Source organism: Erpetoichthys calabaricus, chromosome 4 (genome assembly GCF_900747795.2).
Source record: "Erpetoichthys calabaricus chromosome 4, fErpCal1.3, whole genome shotgun sequence".
NCBI classification, from domain to species: domain Eukaryota; kingdom Metazoa; phylum Chordata; class Cladistia; order Polypteriformes; family Polypteridae; genus Erpetoichthys; species Erpetoichthys calabaricus.
Genome location: NC_041397.2, coordinates 265,827,682 through 265,842,711, shown reverse-complemented (window position 1 = coordinate 265,842,711; position 15,030 = coordinate 265,827,682). Strand labels below are relative to the sequence as shown.

General features: G+C 39.6%; 1 protein-coding gene across 1 annotated transcript in view; it reads right to left on the bottom strand.

Annotated features, from left to right (window-relative positions):
• Positions 1–13,109, bottom strand: part of man1a2 (mannosidase, alpha, class 1A, member 2) — a 527,240-nt gene extending 514,131 nt beyond the window's left edge. The window contains exons 1-2 of the mRNA XM_028800742.2: positions 12,480–13,109; positions 11,034–11,475 (exon numbers count right to left, since the gene is read on the bottom strand). Coding sequence (XP_028656575.1) covers positions 11,034–11,344 — 311 coding nt within the window. The 5' untranslated portion in view covers positions 11,345–11,475; positions 12,480–13,109. The remainder of the gene's footprint in view (positions 1–11,033; positions 11,476–12,479) is intronic.
• Positions 13,110–15,030: the final 1,921 nt, after the last annotated feature.

The following is a 15,030-nucleotide window of genomic DNA, read 5'->3' as shown; positions in this document are numbered from 1 at the left end:
ATGGCTGGCAGATCCTGGAACCAGTCTGATTGCATTTGCAGCATTACATTTGCCTTATCTCTCATGCAGAGAGTAAGACCATGGCAATTTCCTGTTTTTGAAAATGAGTGCCCTGTAATAGGAATCTGACTGGCAGGTTCTTATTGGGACTAGAAGATTTCAGAACAGCCAGCCTTAAAGATCTAGTATTAATTTTTAGAACCATACACAGCAAAGAAAGAGAGCAACTAATACGGGAGAAACAAAAAAGATTCAGAAGACTGTCCTCCTCGTTTATAAAGACTTGCCCCCACTTCGAAATCCTCACAGTGCAACTAGATTTAGTAGAAGAATGGTATGGTCTGAGTGAGAGAGAAAGAGGGCAAAATGAACCACTACCAGAAACTGATTAATGAAAGTAATAATGTGGTAAGTGTGAGAGACACAGAGAGAAAGAGAGTAATGTGTGTTATGTGTGCAACCGCATTAACTGTAACTGTACAGTACTCAGATAATCAAAGCGTATAAAAATCCACTGAATGTAACCATATTTTAAAGCAAACAAACTTACACATAATCTGTTAAGGAGTTTTAAAACACAACAAGTGAAATAATAATGTAAAGCAGAAAATTAGGAAAAGTCATAAAATATGAAGCTGATAAAAATGTATACATTTGTCTCTTGCATAATTCAAGAAGGTTCAGGCTCCCCTAGACCCTAAACAGCAGATGAGAGTTAAGACTATGAAGCATTACACAACTGAGATGGAGAAGCTAAGTTGGTCACCAACTGCTCAGGTGCTCCACCAGTTTTTTACTACGGTGTACGTTGGAATGGTGGGGCTGTTTGGTGGCACAATGGTAGCACTGTTGTCTTGCCCCATAAAGACTGGGAGTTCACATTCCCATGGAGGTTAGGTGGATTGAGGATACTAAATTGGCCATGATGTGTGTTTGTGCATGAGTGTGTTCACCGTACTGGGACCCCATCCAGGGACTGTTATTGCCTTGCTCACAATGTCTGCACGGATAGCGTCTAGCTTCCCTATGACCCTGCTCTGGATGGATGGATGGATGGATGGATATTAACGTGGTGAAAAGGAAACCACACTTGAAAAAAGCTCACATGAAATTGGCTCAAAAAAACTATACAGGATACTCTGCAAAACCTTGCATGAGAGTTCTGTGAAGTTAATGGATAAAAATGGAGTAATCTGCCTTATTACCAAGTACCATGCATGGTAAAATAACAAAACAACATAGATCACCACTTGCAAAACATCACACTCACACTTTGGGATGATGGTGGCAGCATTATGTACAGGGGTTACTTTTCATTTGCAAGGACTTGCAGACTTGTCACAACAGATGGTAAAATGGAGCAGCTGAATATGGAGAGTGATATTCAAATCTTAAGAGTATGTAACAGATCTGAAACTGGCAGAATAATACAATGACTCCAAACACAAAGCTTAAGGTACTCTTGAAAGTTTAACAAGTTAGAAAATGTACACCTGGCACACAACATTCAGGTGCATTCAAGGACTATGCAGGCACCACAGCCCTCAATGGACAGAGTTCTGTCGATTGGTTCTAGAACCTTCTCAATATATTTCAGGGTGTCAGGGTCCAAAGGCAATGTCAGGGGGCAAAAGGCTGAAAATGGGGCTGGACAGGCTAGTCCATTATAGCAACCGTTCTCACTCACACATAATTTGAAATCACCGATTTACATAACCTAAATAAAAAAAATTAAAAAAAAATTTTTGCAATGAATTCCTTCTTTGTTTGAGCATGTCTCGTGGTTGTAATTTTTATGAAATGGGACTTGCAAAGCTATTCAGTTATGATAAATGTTATTCCCCAACAGAAGTGAAAGAAAATCTTTATTATAGCGAATGACCATTATGGATTACAGGTGAATGTAGCACTCTAGATGCTTGTGTAGCTAGTATGCTCATAAATAAAGCCCATCCTCACTTCTTTAATGCCTGCTTCATCTCATCATCTTTATCAGGCAGAGATATAAATTAACTCATATGATTACAGACTGTGATTGATGTGGAAACAAATAAAAGGCAGTACTCTGTTTTTGTATGGTTCTTGGTCCATGTCGTGATGCTGTTCAAATTTAAACACAAGTTCTTAATCAACCTACCAGGTATTCCCCCTTGAAAACTTTGACCATGGTATTATATGTATATTCCTTCAAAGAGAGGGTGGAGGGGTTGGGGTGGCATATGGGCTTACTCCTTGGAGCTTCACACACGCTGTTCCAAATACATTGTAAGGATGTTTATTTTGGCGGAGCAATATTTTATTAGTTTAGCAGCCTGCTAAAAAGCTGAACATTTTTCAGTAATTTATTGAGATGCATAGCCTGAAATTTGGACCGTCCCTGTCACTGGGATGTCTGGTCACTCTGGAAAATGATACTGGCAGTGAAACAGTGATTCATTGTTATCTGTAGACAAATGGTGCTTTCATGTTTGTTTAGTGTAAGGTTAATTCTGAGTAAATGTTTATCAGGTCTTGTCAAAGTCAGATCACAAAGCCAGTTAAGGATGAGAACACTGCCTTGATTGACACGTACATGGAGCCACTCAATTCATGGAAAGAGATGACTGACTTACAGATGCTGGCAACATTTCCTAAACATACTTGTCAATTACAAAAGTACGTGATTAGTTTCACATTCCATGTCCTTGCTAGTTACTGATAAACAGGACCCTAGGAGTCATGATTCTGCTACACTAGATTGTACTGGTTTTCTTATCAATACTTGTCCTTGTGCTAATGCAGCAGTGGGACTGGGTCACAGATAAAGAGGCTTTAATTAAAATGCTTTCTAAAAGTGCTAAAGGCAAAAGCTAACAATTCACAAGGATAGAAGTTATTCAAAATGATTAATATAAAATCAATTTGTGAAAATCATTTATCAGTAATAACTCTCACACTCTTGTGCATAATGTCACAGTCTTCTTCATTCACAGCTAGACAACCTTTCTTGTTTTCCTTCCCTTCATTTTATAGTTAGGAAGATCATTAAACTTACCTATTATGACTTATAGCATTATGAGGACTGAGGTGATACACTTGTTCTCTTTTACGTGTGTGCAAGCTACTGTGAAGACTTTATAAAGCAGAAATAATTTGATGATACAAGGGTTTCAGCATGTGTTTCACTGGACTTTCCGTTGGAGGACTACAATCATGTGCGAATTCAAGCTGCCATTGACACAGAGTTCTTATCCGCGCACACAGTCTGCTGGTGCTTTATTAAATTGTACTGTGGATATTTTTGCCATCAGTAGCGGCTTTTAGAGGTGAAAAAGAGGAAAATATATAAATTGGTGTAACCACCATCAGGGTAAAATCGAAACAGTAAACGAATTTGTAGTTGAAGACACACAGAATTTTTCTTCATTTTAAGATTGACTAGTTCATAAATTAGCCAATGCTTTTTAATGGGAGACTCTGAAATGTGAACAGGATCTGTTCAAGATATCTCAACCAAAATGGAATTGTTCTGACCTATTTCCTTGAAGAAAAAATATGCCACATTTCAACAAAACGTACCCATTTGGAGTCAAATTGTTTCATGCAGAATGCTAGGGCCAGCACAATAGGTGCTTCACACATTACATACAAAAGCAGCTAATAATAATAATAAAAAGTGAAACTAACTAATAAGTCATGGAATTTAAGAGTGCTTGTTTAACATCTATATCTATATATCTATCTACACATATACATACTAGGGGTCGTTGACCCCTGCTCGCTTCGCTCTTCTGTCAGAGCTGAACACAATAAGATACAGTGTCACCATTTAACGTTGGAGCGTACCTACCTTCCGCTTGGCCAGAATTACATTTTTTTTTTTTAAACAGATTTGTAAAGTTTGACCTGTTTCACTACTACATGAGTGGATCCACAGGGGACAGCTAGTCACTAATAAAATAATACCTACAATTCTGAGGACAGTCTAAGTTTTTAAATGCCAGGCACACATTCAGCATTCATAAAACATGAAATAAACTTACAAACTTGTGCTCTGAATAGTACTAGCACTTAGGTGCAATGGCACATAAAGAAATCGGTATCACTCTTATATAGCAATCAATGACCAATTTGTCTATCATTATGTGACTGTCCTTGTCTTGCATTCTCAATAAATGGAAAGACCAAAAAAATGTCTTATTTAGATTGTACAAACTCTGAATAATTGTGGCATCTAGGTAGTGAATAAAAGCAAAGAGTTAATTCGAGTAATTTCCCATAACAAGTAAGGAGCAGGATTATAAACCACAAGATCACCTGCTCCATCTTTATTATTGCCTCACAATATGATTTGAGCAAGTAGCTCCACATACCAATATCTCATTCTGCTAGAGCAGAAACATAGCAATGAATATTATACAAATTAAAGTTGGTGTTTCCATGTTTAAAAAAGTGAACATTTCTGGTATGTTTGAAACTCTGGACACAATTTGTAATCCTAACCAAAACACTGGAACCAATTATAATTGATAAACAATAATGTAAGTATATATAAAATAAAAATAGCATGAGCTCCAGCTAGACCAGCTTTAATTCTTTTGCCCACTGCTATCAAGGCACAATCCAGCTTTCAGAAATTCTGAACTAAAAGCAGGTTAGTAAAGCAGGTTGAAAGGACTGGCTTAGTAATACCGAAAGCAAAGCTGGAATAAAACCTAAAGACAGAGTATAACTCACAGACTGAAGTAGAATCGCCCCATCATTAACTTTGATTAGGACTCCACCATCATTGATCTGACCACAAACAATGACATGACAGCTTACAGAGAATAAAGATTTACCTGTTGACTCGGTGGTGCCAGAACAGCAATCTCCCCCCTAATGTCAGTAAAACCAGACATAGACTTCAGGAAGCAGAAGGTTGATCTTACTGACATCTACATTAGAGGGGATGCTGAGCAGTTTTAAATGTCTTGGAGTAATCATCACCATGTAGGTGATAGGTGTAACAGAGAAAGATGCAGAGGACAGAAAGATATGGAAGAAGATGACCGCTGTGGCAACCCTTAACGGGAGCAGCCAAAAGAAGAAGAAGGAGTAATCATCACTGATGAATTGACATTTAGACAACACAATTCAAGTTTTTGTCAAAAAGGCTCACCAGCACGTCTACTTCCTAAGACAGCTAAGGAAATCTCAGATTTCTCCATCTGTCCTCACTAACTTTACAGGTGCACAATGGAGTCCATACTCACTGGCTGCATCACATCCTGGTACACCACCTGCTTGGCTCAAGATAGGGTAGTGAAATCAGTGCGGAATACTACTGGCACCCAGCTGCCTTCTGTTTAGAATGTGCTGAGTTAGAAAGGGAACCAGGATTATTACGAATTTCGGGCTTCCTGCTCAGTCATTTTCCTCATTCATTCCTTCTGGAAAATGGTAAAGGACCATTGGCACTCTCATCAGTTGATTCAGAGACAGTTTCTACCCACAAGTTTTAAGGTTACTGAACAGCTAATCATAATAACAAATACTGTAAATAAAAAGTGGGTGTGTGTGTGTGTGTATTATATATATTATATATATATTATCGCAGTAGAAGCGTGGAGCCACCTCTAACACCCTCAGGTACCACTCTGAACACGAGGTAAAAGTATAAATACTATTTATTTTATAATTATACTGTGCACAAAAGCACCCTCCACTCCACACTCATAAATCACAACAATTGTCTCTCACAATACAATCCTCCTCGCCCAGACACTTCGCCACCCTACCTCCCAGCTCAGCTCAGTGTCTGGGCTTTCCCACAGTCCTTTTATATCCCCTGACCCGGAAGTGGTTCCTGGCCAAACCCACAAGTCCGTTTTCCTCCTGGGTCAGGGTAAACAGTCCTTTTATTCATCCCAGGAACACGTCGCTCCTTCCGGTCACGTGATGATGACGCACTCCCGGGTTATAGGGCACATAAGAGCCCACTAGCCCCCCTACAGCAACTCCCGGTGGTCCCCAAGGTATTCAGCAGGGCTGTGTATAAACACTACATAGTCCATGAGGCCCTGCTGGAACTCAGGGCACGATCATGCTGTTGGGAGAGCTCCTCCTGGCGGCCTGGGGGTGAGGGCCGGAGTAAAATGCCGGCAATCCACCACTATATACACACACACACACACACATACATATATAGTTAGGTCCATAAATATTTGGACAGAGACAACTTTTTTCTAATTTTGGTTCTGTACATTACCACAATGAATTTTAAATGAAGCAACTCAGATGCAGTTGAAGTGCAGACTTTCAGCTTTAATGCAGTGGGGTGAACAAAATGATTGCATAAAAAAGTGAGGCAACTAAAGCATTTTTTGAACATAATCCCTTCATTTCTGGGGCTCAAAAATAATTGGACAAATTAAATAACTGGAAATAAAATGTTCATTTCTAATACTTGGTTGAAAACCCTTTGCTGGCAATGACAGCCTGAAGTCTTGAACATCACCAGATGCTGGGTTTCCTCATTTTTAATGCTCTGCCAGGCCTTTACTGCAGCGGCTTTCAGTTGCTGTTTGTTTGTGGGCCTTTCTGTCTGAAGTTTAGTCTTCAACAAGTGAAATGCATGCTCAATTGGGTTAAGATCAGGTGACTGACGTGGCCATTCAAGAATTTTCCACTTCTTTGCTTTAATAAACTGCTGGGTTCCATTGGCTGTATGTTTTGAGTCATTGTCCATCTGTATCATGAAACGCCGCCCAATCAATTTGACTGCATTTAGCTGGATTTGAGCAGACAGTATGTCTCTGATCACCTCAGAATTCATTCGGCTGCTTCTGTCCTGTGTCACATCATCAATAAACACTAGTGTCCCAGTGCCACTGGCAGCCATGCACGCCCAAACCATCACACTGCCTCCACCGTGTTTTACAGATGATGTGGTATGCTTTGGATAATGAGCTTTTCCATGCCTTCTCCATACTTTTTTCTTGCCATCATTCTGGTAGAGGTTGATCTTGGTTTCATCTGTCCAAAGAATGTTTTTCCAGAACTGTGCTGGCTTTTATTAGATGTTCTTTAGCAAAGTCCAATCTAGCCTTTCTATTCTTGAGGCTTATGAGTGGCTTGCACCTTGTAGTGCACCCTCTGTATTTACTTTCATGCAGTCTTCTCTTTATGGTAGACTTGGATATCGATACGCCTAGCCCTTGGAGAGTGTTGTTCACTTGGTTGGCTGTTGTGAAGGGGTTTCTCTTCACCATGGAAATGATTCTGCGATCATCCACCACTGTTGTCTTCCGTGGACGTCCAGGGGCATCATGTATAACGCCGTGCATAGAACTCACACTATAACATGGCGTAAGCACAAAAGTGGGAATGTGCGTACGCACAGAAAAATCCAGATGCACGAATCTGTGCATACGCAAACTTTCATGTTCTTCCACTACATAAATCCAGATCAGTGTGAAAAGTAACACACGTGCACGCGCCTTATGTCCCGCCCCAACTCCTCCCAGAATTACACCTCTTTGAATATGCAAATCGATATAAATAGCCTTCTGTGAAAAGACAATGGGAAAAGCACGGGGGAAAATATAAGAATTTCAGCAAATACCAAGTGGAGGCAAAGGAAAAACGTACTATTTGTTGGTTTTAACAGTGGTATAATCAACAAAAAAAGTTGATCGAGTAACATAGTGTCGGAGAAAGTCGGCATGAAAAGGCGACTCGTAGTGGACCGTCTGAGTGTCATATGAAAGGTTATTAGGGTACAGAGAAAAAAATAGGCACACCGTGGGAAAAAAGCACGAAATGTCAACTTTAATCTCGAAATTTCCACTTTAATCACGTAGTTTATTTTGTCATTAAAGTAGAACATCATAAACTTCATCTTAAAATCATTTATTTTACTAGTTTCTCAAGTAGCACGTTAAATGCTTTGTTCTGTGTTTGATCGTCTATGTGCTCTGTGTGTATGAATCACTATGTGCTTCCGTTCTTTCTCTTTCTTCAACAGGACACAGAATCCATTACATTCGTGATATTACAGCTCTCTGAATAATTAAAATACTGAGATGTATATGTAATATCATTTTCATGATGATAGGAATGAAAGCATGTTATTAAACATGGGAACACGGTGGCGCAGTGATTGTTCATATCTCACGCAAGAGGCTTGCTGCGCCATGTGCGACCTTCGATGAAATAATTTATTACAGAAGTATTGTCTCTTTCAAACGTACTATCCTCCAATTCCTGTCCTTACTTTTCTTTTTCCAAATACCCAATCGCCACACAATCAGCTATATAGACGTGAAGCCATCTGTAAGCTTAGAACACCGATTCTTCAAAACTTTTAAGGAACATTGAAATATCTTTGTAGTACAAGTTTAATTAATATATCCGTCTATCCTTCCAGTGTCATGTCAGCACCAGCAAGAATACAACACAATGCAGGAACAAATCCCTGAACTAGCTAGCGCTGCGGCACCGTGTCCTCACATGTTTAATTATTAACAATATAGATTATGTAAATGAAGTTAAAGTTTTATCTTTATACTATAAGCAACATATTTTGCTGCATTTCATCTTAAAAATTATATCGTCATCATACGCGCTTTATAAAGTGGCGTACGTTGTGCAATATTATAACTGTAGTGCAAGTTTACAGTGGGGTAATTGTACTTATAAGTACAAACAGTTCTACAAGGAGCACTTGATGGACTGATTGAGTGCGTTTATAGTTCTTGGGATGAAACTGTTTCTGAAACGCGAGGTCCGTACAGGAAAGGCTTTGATGCATTTTGCCATGGCTGAGGTAGTGTGTGCTTGAAACTGTATACCAATAATTCTCTTTCCGATCAGCTGCTGCTGTGATTCCCCACTCAGATACAGTGATATGAATACTCCGAGTGGTGCAGTGAGAGTAATATGGAAAAAGATGATCCGCTGTGGCAACCCTTAACGGGAGCAGCTGAAAGAAAAAGAAGATGCAGAGGGCATAACAACGCTAAAGCAGTTATGATATTTGGAATACTATGGCTATTCCCTGGACCATTATATTGCTACAGGTTAATTACAATCAGATGCATTACACTAATAAACAATATGCAGTTAATTTCAGTGTATTTATAAAGCCGCTTTAGGAATGTGGGTCTAAGAAAGAAAGGGTAACCACATAGGAACAGTAGCACTGCTTTGACGCTGGGTGCCACCAGTCTGCAAAACCGAGCGGAGAAATTGCATACGCCTGGGTATGAGGTACCGTGGAAATGTGCGTAGCTTTACGCCAAGTTTAGGCTTTATACATCGCAATTTGAGCGTGGAAACGTTTGTACGCAACATTTCTCTGCGTACACACCGTTTATACATGAGGCCCCAGGTCTTTTTGCGTTGCTGAGTTCACCAGTGCTTGCTTTCTTTCTCAGGATGTACCAAACTGTAGATTTTGCCACTCGTAATATTGTAGCAATTTTTCAGAAGGGTTTTTTCTGTTTTCGCAGCTTAAGGATGGCTTCTTTCACCTGCATGGAGAGCTCCTTTGACCGCATGTTGTCTGTTCACAGCAAAATCTTTCACATGCAAGCACTACACCTCAAATCAACTCCAGGCCTTTTATCTGCTTAATTGATAATGACATAACGATGGACTTGCCCACACCTGTCCATGAAATAGCCTTGGAGTAAATTGTCCAATTACTTTTGAGCCCCTGAAATGAAGGGATTGTGTTCAAAAAATGCTTTAGTTGCCTCACATTTTTATGCAATCGTTTTGTTCACCCCACTGAATTAAAGCTGAAAGTCTGCACTTCAACTGCATCTGAGTTGTTTCATTTAAAATTCATTGTGGTAATGTACAGAACCAAAATTAGAAAAAAGTTGTCTCTGTCCAAATATTTATGGACCTAACTGTATATACTGTATGCTTACTATAAACAAATACTACCAAATATATATGTTACATGCTATATACACATTTTTCTGTTTGTGTGTCTGTTGGTATTACACTATTGTTACTGATTAACTTAAAACAGTGTGACATATTTGTAGACAAAAGCTCCACTAAATCTAATATATCTTTGTGTGATCTGTGGTACAAAATCTTAAACAGTTTACAGTAGGACCGTATATGACACACAATTGTTTGTTACACTAATCACATGCCACAGAAAAATTACTACTCATGGCAACTAATAACGGACAGTAAATTAAGACTTCACTTACTTAACCCAATTACGTGCATTTAACCCTATTAAAGTGCATTTTCAAATCTGTTTTTGTTAATATTTATTAAAAAAAAAAAGCATGCTCTTGAAATTCCAGACATTCTCTAACTCTGCAGGCTTTTGAAATGGATAAACAGTAATGAAAATTGAAGTATGTATTTTCTATGAAAAATTCATAAGCTTAATTATTTTCAAGGCTCCAAATGGATGACAAATCAGAAAACATGTTTTCTGTCAAGCAGCACATACATTAATTCCCACTTCCTCTTTTAATATTCATCATGCAGATATTTACTATATTTAAATATTCTGGGGCTAACTAAGCACCTTATGCTGCTTTGTTCCTTTCAGTGCTGCTTATTATTATGTAAGGTGCTATATAAACTACGGATTTGACTGAAGAATGGTAACTTGTTCTCTGGCTCTGATTTGAAGCAATGTTTTGCTTTTGCCTACACAACTTGCCTTGAGATACTTTATGAATTTTTAATCTATGATGCTCCCAGCCATTGTATGGCTCCTATTATCATTTCAATGCATTTCCAAGTTCATCCTGCTACTCGTGACTAAAAGAAAATTAGCTGTTAAACCTACATAAAGCCATAACTAATACTCAGTGACTCGGCTGCAATTCCAATGACTGGAACAGACAGCTGAAAGGCTTAATATAATAAAAGAAATGTCTTCTCCCATTCTATACTGTTCTTCAAGCTTAGTCCCTCTAGTGGCTCATAATCGTACAACTCAGAGCATCCAGATTGCTACCAACCCAAGATGAACTCAGCTAGATTTAGATACTTAACAGTCCCAAGCATAATAAAGAAAAACACTTAAGTACCTGTGTCGGTGCTCATCATGACCTCCTTGGCCATGAATGATGTGACCACCCAGATGCTTGCCTTCCTTGTTGGAGTCTATGTGGGGAATGAGCACATCTTCAAGACCCAAGTCAAAGCGCTTATGCTTGGAGGAATCGGGGAGAAAAAAGAAGGCTCCAAAGCACAGAGTGATGAAGGCACTGAGGATGAGGAGTAATATGAACTTCTCAGAGAGGCGCAATGTTGCTCGGTGATGAGGGAATGGAGAACTGCCAGGGTTTAGGGTAGGTATCCTCCGCCCGGACAAGGGCAGCAGAGCTGGAGTAGTCATTGTTGGTCAATGGGTTTGTATATTATAAATCCTGTTTTATACAGACTTTGTATCCAGATTGATTAAATCCTCATAGTAGCAAGAAAAGGTTAACAATGCAAGGCCTCCCCTCAGGTGATACACCGTAATTGCTGAAAGAACAACAAAAAAAAAATGAATTAATATTTTTGTAAGGCAAATGAGAAACAAGACCATGAATTGAAATTAATCAAAAATGCACAAAATGTTGCAATGCCAAGGCACCTTATTTCACTATTAGGCCAAAAACTTGAAGTATGTAATCTGAGTAACAATGTATATTGGGGCTGCCTTGAGGAAAAGAGTTTACTGCTCTTTACCACCCTATGGCCACAAAAGAAAAAAGTTAGTAAAATAATTAAAGAAAACAGTGGATCTATGAAAAAAAGTGTAACTTAGAATGTACTTGTTGCAAATGGCAAAACGGACAGGAAAAAGCAGACAATCGATAATAATTAATTAGTGGCATAAAATGCCAACATTTTCTGGAAAAAAAGGATCCCACAACAGCCAATCAGAATATTGGGATTTGAGACATTAAAATATATGCACAGTATTTAACAGATAAGTGCAGACAGATGTGTTTGGCACATATCAGCTCACTCGCCAATAGTGTACTACAATCTTATCTCCACATTAAGGAAGAGGTAAGAAAAGAAAAAAAACATTTTTTCAGGGAAGACATCGTGCTCAAAAGTTCAGTTGCCAATGACAAACACGTTAGTATATAGGCATACACACTAACTTATGTAGTTTTAGAGGATAGTGTTGCAGAACGGTTCATCACTTTAACCCTGTATCGCAAATGTGCAAAACACTATGTGCAATCTGTTAAATAAAGGCGCTATACATGGCTGCATTTGTGGTTAGTCTACAAGGAATCGCGACAGCCGCACTTTGCACAGCGTCACCTCAGAATCAATGTAACTGTCCACTCATAGTTAGTCGTTTTAAGTGCCCTTTCGGGTAATCCTTGGGAGTGAAGCTAAATACTCCAACCATAAGGGTAGATATTGATTGGAATGACCGAGGCGTCAGACATGCACTCCAAGCACATCATCATCTTTGCCATATGGGACAAGGGTGAAAGAATGTGTCAGCGCCGGCACGCGCTTACCCGCAGCTCTCAATCCGCCAACGGACGAGCGCTTCAGTGGCGTCCAGTCCGGTCCGATGCCCCTGCATTGAGCAGAGGTCCCACTTGTCGAGGCCTGGCAGTTTGACAATCGGCTCCTTCCTCTCTTCCTTTAGTTGAGTTTTCTGATCGAAAGCTCCTGTACCCCCCCACCCACCACCAATTAAGTCCCTCGTTAATAATACCCGGTGAGCCAATTATGCTCTTGGCGGGAGGTGCGCAGCTGCACACGAGGTCCCCGATCCAGAGGCACTTTGCACTTTCTTGGTCACTACACTTCTTCGGCTGCTCGTTCCATCTCCAGCTGAGATCCGCACTCCGAGCTGCAGCGCCAGTTGCTTGCCGAAAGCCGCCCTCTGCCCGTCTTTTCGGTAAGATCGCAAGGCTGCTGCATCGCCTTCGCCCCTCAGCTTTAGGCGCTACTTGGCAGGGCGCTAACAAATGGGGGTACCTCTCTGTGTGAAGCTCAACAACATCTTTCTTTTCTGCACGGAGATGAAAGCGCCTGCTTTATTTATTTATTTATTTTATTCTGTTCCCTTTAAGGTGTAGCGGCTCAGCTGATGGACTGTAACGGCTTCCTTTCAAGCTCTCTAACGGAGATGTTGTTACTGCAGCGACTCCTCCCCCGATCCTCCACTTTCCCGGCACCAACCGGGAGAAGCAGAAAGGGAGCGTCTGCCAAAAGCGTCGTGGAAGAAAAAAAAGTAAGGGACCATCTATCAACTACCAATCATCTGTATGCTCATTCATTTACCGGATCACGTGGGCCGGAGACCACTGCCGTTGCATGAGGGCTTCGTGCCGAGGCTCACCCCGGTTTGAGAAGCACAGGAAAATTAAACGCTTTCAAGAACAATAGAAACATTTAAAAACTTCATATGGAAAGTACATGTGCAATACAGCAAAATAGCACGGGGGGTTGGGTGGAGGGTCAGAAGTAATACTACTGGAATATAATGTGTAAATAGTACTATATAACATTCTTTTTACATTTTCTTAAATGATTTTTCTTTTAATTTCAGGAGCATACATAAATACCATCTCTTCTTCATCATCATCTTCTTCTTATTATTATTATTATACACAAACACAGACTGTGGCTTTATTCTAAAAAATTTTTTGTTTAAGTTTTGCAAATACTGTACAAATTTAGCGTCTACTGAAATACAAATTTTAGTGATCACTGTAGTTTAAGCTAAATAAAATAAACAAAGCAATATTCAAAACAATACCCATTTACAGCTCATACAAAAAAGGAGTATGTTTGGCATAAAATTTCATTAAGGGGTTCAGTAAATGGATGGTTGGGTATTTTAAGGGTTTAATATACAATAACTGAATAAAAAAGGGAAATGAAAAAAATCTACCATTATATTTATCTAAAATAATACTAAGTATTTCTATAATAATCTTATCATTACCCACCTCGGAAGAATGTATTTATAATCTTTCTGTCATTCACTCAAATGGATAAGCCCATTGGCATTTCTTGGATTTGATGGTATTGGGGTCTTAGACCCCTTGTTGTTGTTTTGTTCCTCCTTAATAAATGTTTTAAATTTTGCATAATTTCTTAGTCGAGCATCCAGCAAGTTGCAATTCGTATACAGACGATTTTCCTATTCTCTGACATTTACAGTATATGATGTTGAGAAAAAGTCGGGTGTGTTCCTCTTGCAGTGTTGACATTCTTAGGTGGGGTCTCCTTTGTGGTGTCATCCCTAATTTGGAGATCAGGGGGGTTGATGGTTCCCCTTAGTTCATTGATATAGTTGTATTAAAGATCAGGGGCTTAAGCCTCTGAAGCCCCCACTCCCGAGTCCACCAGACACAGTGCTATCTCTGACAAATGCTGCCATGTGCTGCAGGGCCTCCAGGCTGCCATATAGCATTCGTGTCACTCGTGTCTTCTCCGAACAGATCTGGTCCTTCAAGACATTGTAAAATGGATAATGTTTCTGCAGATGTACTGTTGTTAGGTTGGCTTTCGAGTACGAGTACTGGTTTGACTGACCAATCCAAAACTTGGTGTACAAATGGTAGTTCAGGCAATGGGGGCCTGTCATCAGCCTGAAGATGGTCATATGCTCCAAACTTGTTAGCAGGTGATTTGTGACGTTTCTGTTGTAACGTGGGTGCTGATGCTATTACTTTCTGTATTGCTTTTCCTCGATGATTGTCTTGGCTTATTTGAAGGTGGTAGATCAGTCTTCCTGCTCTTTTGTAGATCCATCCTTTGCTAGAGTGCCAGCTACCTGGCATTTTATTCTGTTTTGTTTCTTGTGTTGGTCCAGAATTTTTCTGTTTTGTGTTTTGTAAGTATTTTTAACATTTTGTGTTTAACGCTTTGATACTAACTTATGTGCAGTATTGTTTATTTTACCTTATCCATGATATCTCTGTTGGGTCTTTTTGAGTATCTGTGAAGTGCTTTGAGCATGGGAATGACTCCACTATATAAATTAAATTTCTTCTTTTTATTATTATTAGTGTTAATGATGGTACACAGCAGAGACTGCAACTAAAGAGG